Here is a 20,354-nt window from a genome sequence, read left to right on the forward strand (position 1 = left end):
AGAGTAGGTCAACTTTGGTCGTTACTTTAAGAAACAAAAAGCTTACGTTTAAGGAACAAAAAATGCTCCAAACGTTTTTTTCTAAATTAACTTAATAAAAAAGAAACGAAATTATAACCACTTTGCCATTACATGCAAAACTGAACTATTTTAATTGCCAAAACAGTAGTATAAGTTGTTTTGGCAAAGGGGGGAAAAAAAGAAAAATCGAAAAATCAGTCAGCATAACCTTATGAAGATTCTGGCACTCCAAACATGGCTTTGCGCTCTGGAGTAACACTGATAAACTGATAAACAGTTGTCCACAGAAAAAACACCATCAGTACCCGCACTTCCCGCGCCTATGAGACCTTGCCAATAAAATGCATGACGCAGAAAGCACTGGTCTATGAGTGCAGCGAGTGTATAACAGTTTTGAGCGCAGGTTGTAGCCTACAGGTGCTAGATAAGAGTGAGTAAAGCGCAGATTTGCTGTTCAGAAAAGACGTCGGTTACGGGATATTGTTACCGCCCGCTCCCGTTCGAATTACACCAGAGTTACCAACCGCAACCGCTTTTATTTGGAAATTTATTCCGGCGCCGCAAGAAATGTGGTCGGGTCCCGCGGTTCACTCACTCACTAAATCACTCACTCACTACAAATATACGACTGCCATTGCATTACAAACAAAATATCAGCATTTACTTTGGCATGAAACATGCTCATACTCAGTTTTGAATCCAGATGGTGCTAGAGGTCGACCGATATTGGTTTTTACCGATACCGATAGCTAGGTTGGACCTCACTGGCCGATACCGATTAATTAACCGATAGTTTTTGAAAATGGATACTGAACAGCATTTAAAATAGCGATGTACTATTTTTTTTTTTAAATACTAAACCATACTTTGTAAATGAGTAAAAATATTATTTATTATACATTGATCATTTAAGTTATTTCATAGTTCATTAATGTTAATAAAATATCAGTAAATGTTGAAATGAACACACTCTAACAAGGAACAACACTTCTATTCTACAGCTTTCATTAATCTTAGTTGATGTTACAAATGGGCTCATTGTCATCTTTACATTTTAACAATATGTAAAATTGCAGGTTCTATGCTTTTTGTTTATATTTGCCATCTTAAAATTAAGATTCAATTTAATTACGATTTTCAATATCAACTAAATATAACCATGCGTCACATTCTCAGTTTTCAATGCACATGGCACCATTTTCATATAAATTTTATATAAAATTTATTTTGTGCAAAAATTACTTTATTATTTTTTTTTATTATATAAGCAGGCTACTTTTTTAACATTTACTTATTTTAAATAAGCATTCTTTAAGTGTCGGCAAGTTTACAGAAAATAGTTTTCTTTTTCGTTTGATTATTACTGATGAGATCACAGACAGTCGCTGCTTTAACAGGCTGCATTCAAGCGAATGCACAGATTTATTTCGATGTATCAGATGTTTTGTCCTGCTCTGAAAACATAACTGACTGTGTGTACATCGAAAGTATTCGAAAATCCATGTGCATTTAACCTCATCTGCAAACAAGCTTTTTAAGACGAACAAACACAAAGAGAAAGTGAAAGTCCGTCAGTGCGCGAGTTTAGTGCATCTAATAGTACTGCATTACAAACAGCAGAAATGAAGGCATATCTAAAGTAAAATACTGCGATTGAAAACTCACTCTGTCAAACAATGCACAGGTAGCTCAAAGTGCAAATTCTGTGCAACGAAGCCTGCCGCGTTTCTGGCGCGCACACGTGCCATGTGCGGGAAAAACACAAGCTCAACCGGACAAAAGTGCAGCGCTGCGTTGCGCGGACAACTCGCAGGCATCTCTTTCTCACACACACACACACACACACACACACACACACACACACACACACACACACACACACACACAAGACGCGTCGCGTGTAGTTCAAGCAGAAATCTAAAACAGTTTATTTAATCACCAAACGGGCAAATGTTTACCTCCAGAAAGATAAAAAAAACCAGCAAAGGTTAGTCTAGACAGATCAAACGGAAAGAGAAAGTGCGATCTATATCGTTAATTGCAGCCATTTCAGAAACAATGTCTTTTCTGTTTTACATTTATGTTTAAATATTATTTGTTTGTGTTTTGTTTCAGTTTAATATATTAATTACGAAAGAAGTTTGTGTTATTTGTAAATGTCGGACGTGGTATGAATAGGACGAAAATACGCCGGGAGAATTGGAGAAGGTCAGACACAATTTTTGACCACTTCGTACGTTTTTATTTGTGGAAAATCCCTCTTTAAACGAATTTCGTTTTGTATAATTTTTATCTTAATTTCTAATATATATTTTTGTTGATCAGAGTTATTTAAATCAAATAAGAACAGGAAAATGGCATTGTGAAATGAAGTGCGTAACAAGTGCGTAACCTATGCTTTAAGGGCCTGAAGAAAAGGCTAAAACATAAATTATAGTTCTATATGAACCATACAGACATTATTAGCGCTACAGAAATACAAATATTTTGCTGAAATGCACAATACTCAATCTTACAGCCCAGGGTCAAGTCTTTATGAACATTAACAATGATTTTGGACAGATATGGTGTAATGTAAAACTATGGCTCGCTGTGACTCGGCAGGATTCTTTCGGCTGAATGAACAAAGTTTGCTTTGTCATGTCGCATCTTTAAATCTACAACTTTGCTGGCTAAAAATATGACTTTAAATCAATACAAATATATGGTAATAATCCTGACATTAAACATTGGTCTGTGGCTTAACCTCTACTCTAAAACAGCGGAGCATGAGCGCTTCAGCAAAGAACGCAACCCGGAAAAACTATCGGCAAGGGTTTTTGCCGATAACCGATAGTTCGGCCAATCAACTATCGGTGCCGATTAATCGGCAAAACCGATAGATCGGTCGACCTCTAGATGGTGCACTATGGTACAGAAGCAATAAGCAATTTGTGCAAACAATAAAATAAAAACATCACAGCTATCTTTTTTCTTGCAAGTTTACATTGTGCAATTCTGATTTTTTTTGCTTTAAATTGTAGGATTACAAATTACAATTTTGACTCAAATTTAGAGTTTATATCTTACAATTCTTACAAAATGTGTCTTACAACATTATTTCTTGCCATTCTGTGTTTACATCAAGCAGCTCACAATATATCATAACCATCAATAATTGCATCAAATATACTATAGATAGACTTTTGCTTACTGCTTCAGTTTACTGCGTCTGTCTATTTACAATAACATAAACATATAACTCTCAGTAGACATCACTGCAGATCTTTTTATACATTCTTCACCCATGTGCATTTGAAACCAATGTCCACTAGAGAGCAGGCAAGTAAAAGCTTTAGAACATAGAAATTAAAATAAATGCAGAACGGTTCTATTTACATGCTAATAACTTCAACATTTTTAATTGCCTTAACCCTCTATTTGTAATATAATTAGGTGTAGAACTGGTATAATTGAATTAAAATATAAAGTATATCAATTTCAGCTAGATTTTTCCATGCATGGTGTTCACCTGATAAAATGTCTGGATTTCCTCAGCCTATAATTGGATTTATTTAATGATAGTTGTTAAAGGTAGTGTTCAGGTGAAGGTTGTTTACAGGGCTATAACACTGAGATTAGTATTTTAGTTTTATACAAACAGAATCATTAGAAATGTAATATTTTTGGATTTAGATTTATTTTTGTACAATGGAAGGTTATTATTCAGTTGAAGATAAAAGTTTACATACATCTTGCAGAATCTGCAAAAAGTTAATTATTTTAGCAAAATAAGAGGGATCATACAAAATGCATGTTGTTTTTTATTTAGTACTGACCTGAATAAGATATTTCACAAAAAGACTTTCACACATAGTCCACAAGAGAAAATAATAGTTTTTGAACCCTGTTCAAAAGTTTGCATACACTTGTTTCTTAATACTGTCTTACCTGAATGATCCACAGCTTTGTTTTTTGTTTAGTGATAGTTGTTCACGAGTCCCTTGTTTGTCCTGAACAGTTAAACTACCCGCTGTTCTTCAGAAAAATCCTTCAGGTCCCATAAATTCATCGGGTTTTTTAGCATTTTTGTGTATTTGAACCCTTTTCAATGACTGTATGATTTTGAGATCCATCTTTTCACACTGAGGACAACTGAGGGACTCATATGCAACTATAACAGAAGGTTCAAACACTCTCTGATGCTTCAGAAGGAAATGCAATGCAGTAAGAGCTGGGGCTGAAAACTTTTGAAAAAAAAATGAAGATGTGTACGTTTTTCTTATTTTGCCTGAATATCATATTTTTTCATTTAGTACTGTCCTTTAGAAGCTAAAGAAGATACTTGCATGTTTCCCAGAAGACAAAATAAGTTAAATTTACCCTAATGTTCGAATTCAAAAAGTTTTCATCCCCGGCTCTTAATGCATTGTGTTTCCATCTTGAACCTTCTGTAATAGTCGCATATGAGTCCCTCAGTTGTCCTCGGTGTGAAAAGATGGATCTCAAAATCATACAGCGTTGGAAAGGGTTCAAATACACCAAAATTCTAAAAAAACAAAGAATTTGTGGGACCTAAAGGATTTTCTGAAGAACAGCAAGCAGTTTAACTGTTCAGGAGAAACAAAAGACTCATGAACAATTATTACTAAAAAAAAAAAAAAAAAAAAAAAAAAAACCACAGCTGTGGATCATTCAGGTAACAACCCAGTATTAAGAATCAAGTCTATGTAAATTTTTAAACAGGGTCATTTTTATTAATTCAACTGGTATTTTCTCTTGTGGACTATATGTAAATGTTTTTTAATGTTAAAAATCTTACTCAGGTCTGTACTAAATAAAATAAAAACACATGCATTTTTATCTAATCCCTCTTATTTTGGTAAAATAATTAACATTTTGCAGATTCTGCAAGGTGTATGTAAACTTTTGACTTTAACTGTAGTTAACTAAAACCATAGAAAAGTTACATTTTCATAACCTTAAATATAATAAACAATTAATGAGCTCAATTAATTTACTTTACTCTGGTGTACTAAAATCAATAAATACTAGAAACATTTTTAAAACGTACAAAACACAGATCAAAATGATTAAATCTCTGAAAATAAAAACATAAAATATACAAATAAAAAGTAATTTAACATATTAACTATAATCTATGGTCTCGCCTATACTAAAATAACACTGGCACAGTGTGAATGTCTTAACAGAGTTGGTTTAATATCTTAATCTTGCATAGAATCAATGCCAAAATGCCAAATCCCCCTGCAGACTGGCACCATTTGCCTGGTCTTTGCCCTTTGCTTTCACCCTCAGGAAAAAATGCATTCAGTATTAGGTTTTAGTTATGAAGGTACTCTAAATCATATAATAACACTGTGAAAAACATGCAGAGGTCTTAAAATGGAGGTTTGATTGGCAGCTATTTAAGCATGCAGAGAGCAAATGACTAAACATGATGAGATGATGATCTCATTAGAGCTCTCCCATTAAGACTAATGGTTGCGTTCAAGAAATTGCCTTTAATTAAATCATAGAAATGTTCTTGTGTTGCTCATTGCCTGGATAGATCCTGCTAATCTGTTTATTTTTAAGACGTAGAAGATTGTACTGCGCAACAGCTAGAGGAGCGTTTGAAAGAGCCATTCAGATGCTGAGCTCATTTTGTACCGTAATAAGACCAATAATGTTCATGAAAGAAAGGAATTGTGATTGTTTTTTAAAAGGTTTATTGAATTTGTGGAAATTTGTTGACAGTTTGGTCTTCTTCTGGTGCAAGAGACACAAGTTCATCAAGTTTTTGGTCATTTGCAATAATTATACAAAACACAAAAAGGTGTAGCAGTATTGCTGTGGTCTTCAACAGTGTAAACTACAGACATCGTGGTAAACATAAACCTGGATAAAGCTGGTTTACTGAGTGGCCTACGTTATCTTTTCAGCTCTACCAACAGACCGCTCTAATGTGGCAATGCAAAAAGGCACTTTAAAGCTGTTTTTCTTATTTTTCTCTCTTTCAACAGAAACAACTACTCAAGCGTGGATCTTCAGCTCTCTAGTGCCCCTACTGGTCACAAGTTCACATGCGGCTCATTCCAGATCATCGTTTTGGGTGGACTCGTTAAGTATCTGCAGTGGATGAAAGGTCAAAACGTCATCATTTTTCATTTGGAAGCTTAATAACTTATGTAAAGACTTTCCATGTCACTCACATGTCCATCTCTGGTCTCGATGGTCTTTATCACCACTTTCTTTGACAGGACGTCCATCACAGGTCTGGTTTCCTTCATGGTCTCTGCAGGCAAAATGTGAATCAAACACAGTCATTTCATCATAAAAGTGTGCTTTTGTTTCAACGGAGTCAGAGAGAAGCCTCTAATAGTAAGCAAATGTTTAGGTTCATGGTTTTGTTAGTTAATTAAACTAAATTATAGTTATGAAACTGCATAGGTCCAAATATATACAAAGCTATTAAAATGGGCTGAATTGGAAAACACAAAATGTTTGTTACTAAATACATCTTGAATTTCAGTGGTTTCATATTTATTCCCACTGCAAGTAGACTTTGTAAAAAAAAACAAAAAAACATATATATACAGTCAAGCCCGAAATTATTCATACCCCTGGCAAACAAATTTTGACTTAAAGTTACTTTTATTCAACCAGCAAGTTTTTTTTTTTTTTTTTGACCAGAAATGACACAGGCTTCTCCCAAAAGATAATAAGATGATGTACAAGAGGCTTCATTGTGAAAAAAAATATCTCTCTGCTTTCATGTACATTTGAACAAAAAGTGGCATGTCCAAAATTATTCATACCCTTCTCAATATTCAATAGAAAAGCAATCAAACGCTTCCTATAATTGCTGACCAGCTTTTTGCATGTCTCCACTGGTTTTTTTGCTGATTCATCTTTAGCTATGAGCTCCAACTCTTTCAGGTTGGAGGGTCTCCTTGCCATCACCCTGATCTTTAGCTCCCTCCACAGATTCTCAATTGGATTTAAGTCAGGACTCTGGCCAGGCCACTGCAAAACGTTAACCATTTCTTCAGTCCAAGGCCAAGGCCAAGTTTCTCTGCAGACTGCCTGATGTTGTTATTATGATGCTTTAGAACAGCTTGGACTATTTGGAATGGTATAGAACTTTAGATTTTCCCATAGACTGTGACAGTTTGCAAACGTTATGAATAACATGCCACTTTTTGTTCAAATGTAAATAAAAGCTGAGAAATATTTTTTTTTTCCACAATGATGGCTCTTGTACATCGTCTTGGGAGAAGCCTGTGTCATTTCCGGTCAAAAAAAAAAAAACTTGAAAGCTGGTTGAATGAAAGTAACTTAAGTCAGAATTTGCCTGGGGTATGAATAATTTCGGGCTTGACTGTGTATATATATATATAAATTTGATTTGATTTAATTCAATGTAATTTTAACACAAAATATGGAAGCATTTTCTCCTCCACTTTGAAAATTATCATAATTAATCATGATTATATGGTTAGCTGTAATACATTATTTCCATTCAGCATTGTCTTCCACAGAATTTTAAGGATAAACTAAAATACACTGTACCTCGAAGGGTTAATGATGAGAGGTTGGGGAATGGTGTGGTGATCCTAGAAAGAAAAGGAATAGAAAAACATATTTGCAATTTATTTTAGAGTCAAGTCTAAAAGTTGCACTCAGTTTTTTATTAATATTAACTAAAACTGTTACTATGTTTTGTTAATTAAAATAAAGTTGAAATAAAATAAAATATAAATATTAGATGGAAAAACACACTAAATGAAAATACAACAACAAAAAAATACATGAAAAAAAAAAATAGAAAAAATAGAAAAAAAAAATTCTGCTATTTAAATCAGTAAGCAAAACTCATGCTCCTGCATTTATTTCATAAGGTGTCCCTACAAATCCATGCTAAATGTGTCTTTAAAGAAAAGATAAGTCGTACAAAGAAAAGATATTTGCAAAAGCAAACATTCACCTGCTTTCTTCCCCTTCTAGCAGCTTCCTGTAGGTGGCGATCTCAATATCCAGAGCCATTTTAACGTTCAGCAGATCCTGGTATTCGCGTAGATGGCGTGCCATCTCATCCTTCATGCTGCGGATGTCGTCCTCTAGATGGACGATGGTGTCCTGGTAACCGGACGCCTCGATGGAAAAGTTATCTTCCATCTCTCTCATCTGACGCTCCAGAGACTCATTCTGAAATGACAGATCAGATCATTAGTCATTTAAGCAGCCACAATATAAAGCACATTAATAAATGCAATTAACAAAAAAAAATAAAAATTACTAAATACTGAAAAAATAAAAATGAAAAAATTAAATATATATATATATATATATATATTAAAAAAAAAAAAAAAAAAAAAAAAAAAAAAAAAATATATATATATATATATATATATATATATATATATATATATAAAATATTAACTTGACATACTAAATAACTAAAACTGAAATAAAAATTATAAAAACTATATAAACATATTTGAAAACATAATAAAATTAAGTGCAAATAATCATTCTGTAAATTGTTGATGCGAAAATAATAAATATATTGATAAAAAAATGAAATAAAATAAAAAATTAAGTGCAAATAAAAATAAAAAAACGAATTTAAAATATTAATTAAAACTAATACTGAAGCTAATAAAATATTCTCCAGTACTTACAGTTCCCTTAATACCTTCCAAGTCGCAGGTGAGAGCTTGAAGCTGGCGGCGATAGTCATTGGCCTCCTGCTTGGCCAAACGGATCGCTTCATTGTTACGAGCAGCAGCTTCTGACAGGTCAGCAAACTACAAAGTAAGAGAAAGTGTGAGATTAAGATAAATCTCCATCTGCCTCTCTGCCTTTTGTTTTGTGTTTACAACTGAATGACACTGATGACTGTGCTAGTTTCACATTTGTAAATCTAGGTTAATAGATCAATCGGTCCATTAAGATGATCAATACTGTGAGCAGAGGAGCAGATGGTCTCTAAATCCACACAAACCTCTACGTCAACCATCTGCCATGTCTTAAGGAGTGGATCCTGAGCTGAGTCTTACTCATTCCTCAAACATCTCACACTGTCCTACCAGATCAGATTCTGTTTCATTGTTCATTCGTAGCTTAAAGGAACACTCCACTTTTTTTTGGAAATAGGCTCATTCTCCAACTCCCCCCGAGTTAATAAGTTGAGTTTTACCGTTTTGAAATCCATTCAGCCGTTCTCCTGTTCTGGCGATATCACTTTTAGCATAGCTTAGCATAGATCATTGAATCCTATTAGACCAACAGCATCGCGCTCAAAAATGACCAACGAGTTTCGATATTTGTCCTATTTAAAACTTGACTCTTCTGTAGTTATATCGTGTACTAAGACCGGTGGAAAATGTAAAACTGCGATTTTCTAGCAAAACTTTGCTAACTTGCTGGGAACTCATTTCAGGCGCTGAGTGATATTACTCCTCCTGCTGCGTCCATATTACGGCAGCAAAAAAAGTTACTTAATAGTTCTGACCTTACTTACCCAGTTGATTGATTACTTTGATAATTGTAAACATTTTTTGTATTACAAGTTTTCTAAAATGTTACATTTAAATATGCAAATGAGGCAGTATTTAATGAAATATGCTAATTTGCATACATTTCTAGAATAAAAATTTAAACACTGGACGAAGTCAGTTTCAAAAATCTTGTTTAATTTTTTTGACATATTAGAGTCAAACGTTTTTGCAGAGGGGATTTTGGGTATCTCATATTGTCACTCCATATTTTAAAAAAAACTCTTTTTTTTAAAACACTATTTTTTAAACATTTTTTGAGGAATAAAATGTTGTATGAAATCAAGCAAATTATATATGAACAAATCCCTCTGTAAAAACCTTCAGGATATAGACAGGAATAAAACTGTAAAGTTTGGTGTGTATAAGTGCTACTGAAGTGGAGATTTATGGCTCAGTGTAGGAGAAAAAATCATTTTGAGAAAACGGCCTTTAAAAATATGCATTGTAATTGAAACCTATTGACACAAATAGATAAAGTGCTATAAAAGAAACACAGTGTCTTTTGGATGTTTTCTTTCCACTAGTCTAAAAAACACTTTATGAAAAACCAAAAAGCCCAAAATCTCAAATTTGACAGGTGCATGGAAAAAATGTATCTCCTAAACTGAAGTTTATCTCCACAAAATGTACAAACTGTGTTTTTACTTGCTGCACAACTTTTAAAAAATGACAAGATACAGAAAAGATACGGAATATGGAAACATTTTCCTTCTTTTAAATGCTGATGTCTATTTCTTATTATAATTACATATTTTATTATGAGAATCTGACCTTGGATTTGTACCATTCCTCAGACTCCTGGAGGTTCCTGGAAGCCAGAGTCTCATACTGCTGCCGGACGTCTTTCAGGGCAGCGGTGAGGTCAGGTTTGGCCACTTCCATATCAATCTGCACATGCTGTTCCTGGATCTGGATCTGCAGTTCGGCAAGTTCCTGTGGAGATGTTGGAAAAGATGACTTTAATAGTCCAAATGACAGTTTGAGACCCATCCTGAATATCTCATTGTACACTGCAGTTCAAAAGTTCGGGGTTATTAAGATAGTATGCTAATCGAGGCTGCGTTTATTTGATCTAAAATACAGTAAAAACTGCAAAATTTTTGCTATTTTAAAATATTATTTATTCCTGTGATGCAAAGCTGAATTTTCAGCATCATTACTTCAGTCTCATTGCAAAAAAATGCTTTTCTTGCTTAGATTTTTTTATTTATTATTATTTATTATTTTATCATTATTATATTATTATATTTATTTATTTATTTTTTTATTTATTGGCTTGTTTCCTGCCAAAATATAAAAAAATTCTTAAAACAAGAAGGATTTTCTAGATAAGTAAAAAAAAATCTTGTTTTCAGAAAAGTTTTTGCTTAGAACAAGCAAAATAATCTGCAAAAGCAAAAAAAAAAATCATTATTTCAAACAGAAAACAAGATTATTTTTCTTACCCCATTGGCAGATTATTTAGCTTGTTTCATGCAAAAAACACACTGAAAACAAGACAATATTTTTTACTTGTCTAGAAAATCCTTCCTAATTTAAGAATGGCTGGAAATAAATTAAAAAAAAAAATCTAAGTAAGAAAAGCATCTCATTCTGAAATATAAAAGCAACAGTTTGTCAGCCCTGAACTAACGTACTTCCTGATCCTGTAACAATGTCTCTGCTTTATTCTCTTGGAATTACGCCCTTTTCCATGACCCACTTAATCACTATGGCAGCAAGTCACACAGGCCTGACAATCCCCTGATATTAACAAGCCCAACAAAAGTGTCAGTCAGCCAGAAAACCACCACTGTAAGAATGGTGGAATGGCCAGGGGAAATCTAATTCATTTTATTGTCCAGAGCTGCTCTTTAATGGCTTAAGTATAAGCTTTGTCTTGGACGTTTTTCCTAAAAATTCATTAGAAGATATTATGGATAGTTCACCCAAATATGAAAGCTAGGTCATTAATTATTCATCCTCACGTCGTTCCAGACCTGTAAGACCTTAATTCATCTTTGGAACACAAATGAAGATAGGAATTGTTGAATAAAGTCATTCTTACAAAAAATATTGTAGCTTCATAAAATTATGGTTGAACCACTGATGTCACATGGACTATTTTAACGATGTCCTTACTAGCGTTCTGGGCCTTGAACGTGTCAGTTGTGTTGCTGTCTATGCAGGATCAGAAAGCTCTCGGATTTCATTAAACATATCTTAAGTTGTGTTCTGATGATGAATGAAGGTATTATGTGTCAATGAGAAACGCCTTAAATATTAAATATCTCATTTTTGATGTTTCTCTCTTCATTTCAGTACCTCATCATGAAGCTTCTTCAAGAAAGCAATCTCTTCGTGCAAGGACTCCACCTTCCTCTCCAGGTCCAGACGAGCCAAAGAGGCGTTATCAACATCCTGTGGGTTTAACACGTAAAATATTCGTCAGCTCTATTTGTGTAAACCTAGGAGACATTACTTCTAAAAATGTTGTTTCAAACTTTAACTTGTGTTTCCTATGAATTCTACACAGTTCTTTTTCTCATTTTTTTATATTCCTTTGCACTAAATGAATCACATTATACACTACAGTTCTAAAGTTTGGGGTCATTTTTTAAGGTTTTTGAAAAAACATCCTGCAGTGTATCAAAAATATGCAAAAAAATATTGTGAAATATTATTACAATTTAAAATAGCCCATTTGCACCACTGAATAAAACATAACAACGGTAATTGCGACTTTTTCTCACAATTCTGACTTTATTTTTTCGCATTTGCTTTATGCAAGTCAGACTTGAGATATAAACTCGCAATTCTGAGATCTATCAGTTTTTTTCCCCTCAAAATTTGACGTTATAACTCGCAATTGCGAGTTTATATCTCACAATTCTGAGAAAAAAAGTCAGAAGTTTGTTAAACAAATTCAGGATTGTGTATTACAAACTCGCATTTGTGCGATAAAACTCAGAATTCTGACCTTATTTCTCGCAATTGTGATTGCAATTTAGAGAAAAAAATTCAGAATTATGTGAACTTGCATTTGCGGGATAAAAACACGTAATTCTGATTTTATTTCTCACAATCGTGAGTTGATTTCACAAATTCAGGCAATTCTGAGAAAAAAAAGCCAGAATTTTGAGTTTATATCATGCATTTCTGACTTTATCACTTGCAATAGTAAGTTTATATCAGAATTCTGAGAAAAAAAGTCAGAATTGCGTATAACAAACTCGCATTTTGTCAGATAAAAACGTGTAATTCTGACTTCATTTCTCACAATTGTGAATTTATATCATGCAATTCTGACTTTATAACTCACAAATGTACGTTTATATCAGAATTCTGAGAAAAAAGTCAGAATTTTGAGTTTATATCATGCAATTCTGACTTTATAACTCACAAATGTACGTTTATATCAGAATTCTGGGAAAAAAGTCAGAATTTTGAGTTTATATCAAGCAATTCTGACTTCATAACTCACAAATGTACGTTTATATCAGAATTCTGAGAAAAAAGTCAGAATTTTGAGTTTATATCATGCAATTCTGACTTTATAACTCACAAATGTACGTTTATATCAGAATTCTGGGAAAAAAGTCAGAATTTTGAGTTTATATCAAGCAATTCTGACTTCATAACTCACAAATGTACGTTTATATCAGAATTCTGAGAAAAAAGTCAGAATTTTGAGTTTATATCATGCAATTCTGACTTTATAACTCACAAATGTACGTTTATATCAGAATTCTGGGAAAAAAGTCAGAATTTTGAGTTTATATCAAGCAATTCTGACTTCATAACTCACAAATGTACGTTTATATCAGAATTCTGGGAAAAAAGTCAGAATTTTGAGTTTATATCAAGCAATTCTGACTTCATAACTCACAAATGTATGTTTATATCAGAATTCTGAGAAAAAAGTCAGAATTTAGAGTTTATATCATGCAATTCTGACTTTATAACTCACAAATGTACGTTTATATCAGAATTCTGGGAAAAAAGTCAGAATTTTGAGTTTATATCAAGCAATTCTGACTTCATAACTCACAAATGTACGTTTATATCAGAATTCTGAGAAAAAAGTCAGAATTTTGAGTTTATATCATGCAATTCTGACTTTATAACTCACAAATGTACGTTTATATCAGAATTCTGAGAGAAAAAGTCAGAATTTTGAGTTTATATCAAGCAATTCTGACTTCATAACTCACAAATGTACGTTTATATCAGAATTCTGAGAAAAAAGTCAGAATTTTGAGTTTATATCTTGCAATTCTGACTTTATAACTCACAAATGTACGTTTATATCAGAATTCTGAGGGAAAAAGTCAGAATTTTGAGTTTATATCATGCAATTCTGACTTTATAACTCACAAATGTACGTTTATATCAGAATTCTGAGGGAAAAAGTCAGAATTTTGAGTTTATATCATGCAATTCTGACTTTATAACTCACAAATGTACGTTTATATCAGAATTCTGAGAAAAAAGTCAGAATTTTGAGTTTATATCATGCAATTCTGACGTTATAACTCACAAATGTACGTTTATATCAGAATTCTGAGGGAAAAAGTCAGAATTTTGAGTTTATATCATGCAATTCTGACTTTATAACTCACAAATGTACGTTTATATCAGAATTCTGAGGGAAAAAGGTCAGAATTTTGAGTTTATATCATGCAATTCTGACTTTATAACTCACAAATGTACGTTTATATCAGAATTCTGAGGGAAAAAGTCAGAATTTTGAGTTTATATCATGCAATTCTGACTTTATAACTCACAAATGTACGTTTATATCAGAATTCTGAGGGAAAAAGTCAGAATTTTGAGTTTATATCATGCAATTCTGACTTTATAACTCACAAATGTACGTTTATATCAGAATTCTGAGGGAAAAAGTCAGAATTTTGAGTTTATATCATGCAATTCTGACTTTATAACTCACAAATGTACGTTTATATCAGAATTCTGAGAAAAAAGTCAGAATTTTGAGTTTATATCATGCAATTCTGACGTTATAACTCACAAATGTACGTTTATATCAGAATTCTGAGGGAAAAAGTCAGAATTTTGAGTTTATATCATGCAATTCTGACTTTATAACTCACAAATGTACGTTTATATCAGAATTCTGAGGGAAAAAGGTCAGAATTTTGAGTTTATATCATGCAATTCTGACTTTATAACTCACAAATGTACGTTTATATCAGAATTCTGAGGGAAAAAGTCAGAATTTTGAGTTTATATCATGCAATTCTGACTTTATAACTCACAAATGTACGTTTATATCAGAATTCTGAGGGAAAAAGTCAGAATTTTGAGTTTATATCATGCAATTCTGACTTTATAACTCACAAATGTACGTTTATATCAGAATTCTGAGGGAAAAAGTCAGAATTTTGAGTTTATATCATGCAATTCTGACTTTATAACTCACAAATGTTGTCGGCGCCAATAGCCGTGTGGTTAGCGCGCCGACATATAGCGCTGTTGCGCTACGGGCGTCCCGTGTTCGAATCCCAACTCGAGGACCTTTCCCGTTCCCGCCCCCTATCTCTCACCCACTTCGCTTCCTGTCCTATCTGATCTGTCCTATCATAATAAAGGCAAAAAGGCCAAGAAATAAATCTTTAAAAAAAAAAAAAAAACCTCACAAATGTACGTTTATATCAGAATTCTGAGGGAAAAGTGTGAATTGCATATTACAAACTCGCATTTTGTGAGATAAAAACCTGTAACTCTGACTTTGTTTCTCACAATTGTGTTTATATCATGCAATTCAAAGAAAAAAAGTCAGAAATGTGAGATAAAAAGTCATGACAACCTTTTTTTTAATTCAGTGACGGAAACGGGCTTCCATAGTTTTCTATTTTACCATATTTTAAAATGTAATTTCTTTCTGTGTATTTTGATCAATTTAATATTATATTATTATATTAAATATTATTTCTTTTATAATAATCTTATTGACCCCAAACGTTTAAATTGAACAGTTTATGTAAATTCGTTTAAGCTATTTTTGACTGAATTAAATAACAATAGCTTGCCTGCTGCTAACTGTTTGTAGTGCTGCAGCTGGTGGTGGCAGACACCCTTTAAAGCTCTCACAAACACACACACACACACAAACGCACACACATATCCTCTCTTCTGTGTCCATAAGTCACCAATGTCCCCTGGTTAACACTGACCCCTCCCACTCGTACAACAGTTTGCTTTGTCATGAACGCCCAGCCTGCTCTCAGACAAAGCTTTCTTTTCAGTTGCGTGTCTAAATCTGATGCCGGACAAGAGGGCAGCTTGACCAAGCCTGCACTGACCCTTTTATTGTGAGGAGACAATCAGTAGTGTCTTGCAAACACTGACTGCACTATCTGATCACATTGTAATTGTGGCTTTGGTAGCAGTCAGTCAAACATCAGGTCCAAAAATAAGAATAAAAATGATTTCTCTGAATACACAAAGATGTACCTGTCTGAAGCCCCGAAGGTTGTTCTCTGCATCCTCCCTCTGAAGCATCTCCTCTTGAAGTCTGAAAATAATATGAATATTTAAGCAGAGCCACACCCTGTGTAACACAACCAAACCCACTCTAACCAGTTTGACATGAAACTGAATATAATTACATGAAGCATCTTCCATTAAGATATTTTGTAAAATTCCTACCATAAATATATCAAAACTTCATGTTTGATTAGTAATATGCATTGCTAATAACTTAATTTGGACAACTTTATTTTCTCAATATTTATTTTTTTTCGCACCCTTAGATTTCAGATGTTCAAATAGATGAATCTCAGCCAAATATTGTACTACCCTAACAAGCCATACATCAATGTAATGCTTATTTATTTAGGTTTCAGATGAAGTATAAATCTCAGTTTCAAAAAACTGACTCTTATGACTGGTTTTTAAGATTTTTTTTCATTATTAATTATTAATTTAATATGACTGTATCAAATTATTGTCACTTCATGTCAGATAAAAATTGTTAATTTAAATAAATATTTAATAGGATTATAAAATCTGTAGAATCTAAATGTATTAAATATATCAAAATGCACTTATGAATTTATTATTATTATTTTCATTAGCCTGCAGTTTGTATAGCTCATATCACATGTTGGTCATATGAAATATAAAACTGAAGATATGGTTTTATTTGACCTGGTAAAGAGAAAGCTTTGTCTAGAGAAATTCAACACCAAATTACAATGCTAAAATAAAATAAAAATTTCAATAAAATGGGTCAAAAAGTATTATTAAATATTACTAAATAATTTTATTACTTAGTAATAGTGGTACTTTATTCTAAAATTGTTCTAAACATTATATATTAGTGAAAAAAAAGGCTTGCATCAAAAATCTTTTGGTTGAATTCAATTCCAAATTTTTTTTGTATCAATTCCAATACAATTTTAAATAAATAAATAATATTTATAAACTAAATATTAATATATTAATACTTTTTCAATAAAAGAAATATAAAAATATATTTTTGAAATAATTTATTTTCCATTTAATATATACAAATATTAAAAAACGCCATATTTCAATGCACAATAATTAATTAAATATTTAATTAATACAATAAAATGGGGTAACATTTAAATCTAAAACTGGTTTTATATAGGTCAAAAATATTATTATGTTTTACTAAATCATTTTAAGGATCAAAGCAGGTAGAACCAGCTTCTTAAAAAGTCATAACAACCTTTTTTTTAAATTCAGTGGTGGAAACAGACTTAGTTTCTATTTTAACATGTTTTAAAATGTAATTTCTTTCTGTGAATTTTGATCAATTATATATATATCATATATATATATATATATATATATATATATATATATATATATATATGATCAATTTAATGCAACTGTGCGGTTGTATTAACTAAAGTAATATTTTTTTATAATTTTTTTATAATTAATTAAATATTTAATTAATACAATAAAATGGGGTAACATTTAAATCTAAAACTGGTTTTATATAGGTCAAAATATGATTAAATATTACTAAATCATTTTAAGGATCAAAGCAGGTAGAACCAGCTTCTTAATGTAATGGTAGCACATTTTCACTTTTCAGTAAATGAAAATTTTACCTAAAAAAATTATAAATAAATATATATATATATATATATATATATATATATAATAGACACGCTAAATCCTCAACTTATTAATTGTTTTGTTAAATAATTGCACCGTTAAAATGGATTTATGAATGCATTTGTCTTAATAGCTACAGTTCTGTATATGCTGGAGATATGAAATACAACATAACATTAATCTGATTAATCTGATTTTTTTTTTTTGGTTTTTGTTTTATTAACTTATGCACGTCCACCTGGCATATATGTAATATCATTTTAGACTTTTACCCGTTTTTTATTTGTTTGCACAGTCAGTGTTTGGACATACTTCTCTTTGAGGCGCTCGATGTCCTCTCCCAGATTGTCCCGGTCCACCTCCACCCTGGCCTTCTCGTTGGTGAGCTGGTCCACTTGTCGCCTGAGTTCCCTCATCTCATCCTCGTACAGATCACCGACCCGAGACGAGCCTTTGCCCTTCATCTGCTCCAGCTCCGCGACCAAGATCTTATTCTGCTGCTCCAGAAACCTCACTTTATCTATGTAACTTGCAAACCTGTCGTTGAGATGCTGCATCTCCGCTTTCTCATTGGTTCGGTTGGCTTTAAACTCGGTGTTGATGGCATCGGCGACCCCGAAGTCCAGCGTTTCGGTGGCGAGCCTAGGCAGGGGCGCGCTAGAGCGCAGCCTCGTCCCCTTGCTCCTGTAGATGGATGAAGACGCGGGGGACGCGCTGGTGTAGGACACGCGAGAGGTTGCGCGCACCGGGCTGGTGTACTGACGGCTGGAGTAAGTGGACCGAGCCGTCGTGGGTCGCTCTCCACCGAACATCCTTTTATAAGAAGATGTGCTTGGTCGGCTGGCCATTGTAATCCTTTAGTTCTGGGCTATTGTTGAAGTCTGCGACTACTTTTACGAACTACCGCACCCTGTCCAGACCGAGCGAGACGACTGCGGAGGTTCGGCATGTATTTATAGTCCACTCCCTATGCTAATGACATAACGGTGCAGAGACTTTTAGTGACGTAGAAGCGCCGTCGGGGCGGAGGAGCAGGATGTGCCCCATCATTACTATCAAAAAAAAAAAAAAAAAAAAAAAATTGACTGTGGCAACAACATGAGAATGTTTTTAAACGTCCATTTAATTCATACATTTATTTTCTAATTTAATTTGAAATATTATGTAATATGTTTAAATTAGATAAAACTACACCAACAGCAGAACGTGTTTGACCTTGGCAAACAGATTCAATCTTTATTTTTTATTCGTTCATTCGTTTATTACAAAATTATTAGCTACTTTATAATGTTGTGTTAAATGTATTTATTTAAATATTCTATATTCATTTATGTATGCACCGATATTTATTGGTTTTATTCATTCAAGTCAATATATTATTTTTATTATATCCCAATACAAAATATTCCATTAATTTATAACAGTAAAACGAGTTTTACGAGTTTCCACTTTAATGATGTATGTATAAAAATAAATAAAATATATCAAAGTAGCCTTAAGAATAATATAAAAAGTAAATATCAAATAATTTCAAATACAATTAAAATAAAAAATATATATCATTGTATATAATATTATTAATATTGTATATAATTACTGCATATTTTTGCATATATAATTATTGCATATTTTAATTTTAATAATTTATTTGTTTATTTCATTTAATGCTAAATCTGAAATATGATATATATATATATATATATATATATATATATATATATATATATATATATATATAATTAAATAATACAATTACATATTAAATATTTTACTTTTCGTAATTTGTTTATTTCATTTAATACTAAATGTTAATGTATTAAAAATGTATTTCATAAAATGATATGTAAATAATAAAAAATAATAATTGAATAATAAAACGAAATATTTAATATTACATATTTCACTTTTAATAATTTATTCAATTAATTTATGCTAAATATTAAAATATTAATCATTTATTTACAATATGAATCATTTATTTTTCATAATTTATTTGTTTACTTAATTTAATGTTAATATTAATATATTAATACATTAATAATGTATTTAATATATATATATATATATATATATATATATATATATATATATTTAAAAATTGTAATTTAATAATAAAACTAAACATTTAATATTAAATATTTTGCTTTGAATGATTTATTTATGCTAAATATTACAACATTGATAATTTATTTACTATATGAATAATTCATTGTTCATTATGTATTTGTTTATGTACTTTAGTTTATGCTAAATAATATATATATATATATATATATATTTAAAAATAATAATTTAATACTAAAATAAATATTAAAAAATAAAATGTAATATTTAATAGTAAATATTTCAAATTTCATAAAAATCAATGTATTTATATTTTTTCATAGAATTATATATATTTATATAATTTAGTAATACAATTAAATATTTAATATAAAAAAATCGACTTGTAATAATTTATTTAATTTATGGTACATATTACTATATTTTATTTATTACTTGAATAATTCATTTTCATTATGAAAAATAAATAGTTAATATTGTAAATAAATTATTCATATATTAATTTTATTTTATATTATTATTTATTTTATTTTATATTTTATAATTAACATAAGTAAAAATTTCTGAGAAGAAAACAAATTATCTTTTTTTTAAATGTATCGTCATTTTCTATGACAATTTTAAATG

At 31.5% G+C, this 20,354-nt stretch overlaps 1 protein-coding gene across 1 annotated transcript; it reads right to left on the bottom strand.

Moving 5' to 3' along the window:
• Window positions 1–5,715: 5,715 nt before the first annotated feature.
• Window positions 5,716–18,600, bottom strand: vim (vimentin). The gene is made up of 9 exons (XM_073830890.1): window positions 17,976–18,600; window positions 16,023–16,083; window positions 11,871–11,966; window positions 10,338–10,499; window positions 8,688–8,813; window positions 7,991–8,211; window positions 7,576–7,619; window positions 6,216–6,298; window positions 5,716–6,132 (listed from the first exon to the last, which is right to left on the bottom strand). Exons 1-9 carry the CDS (start codon window positions 18,509–18,511, stop codon window positions 6,094–6,096), a joined length of 1,368 nt encoding a protein of 455 aa, XP_073686991.1. The 5' UTR covers window positions 18,512–18,600; the 3' UTR covers window positions 5,716–6,093.
• Window positions 18,601–20,354: the final 1,754 nt, after the last annotated feature.

This window comes from Garra rufa, chromosome 24, assembly GCF_049309525.1.
Source record: "Garra rufa chromosome 24, GarRuf1.0, whole genome shotgun sequence".
In the NCBI taxonomy this organism is placed as follows: Eukaryota; Metazoa; Chordata; class Actinopteri; order Cypriniformes; family Cyprinidae; genus Garra; species Garra rufa.

What these genes read in the sequence shown, in the direction of transcription:
- vim (XM_073830890.1), bottom strand. Translation starts at nt 18,511, where the DNA reads ATGGCCAGCCGACCAAGCACATCTTCTTATAAAAGGATGTTCGGTGGA. An exon ending in ATCGAGCGCCTCAAAGAGAA is followed by an intron (nt 16,084 to 17,975) that starts GTATGTCCAAAC and finishes TATTATTTTCAG; the next exon opens with ACTTCAAGAGGAGATGCTTC. An exon ending in ACCTTCGGGGCTTCAGACAG is followed by an intron (nt 11,967 to 16,022) that starts GTACATCTTTGT and finishes TTAAACCCACAG; the next exon opens with GATGTTGATAACGCCTCTTT.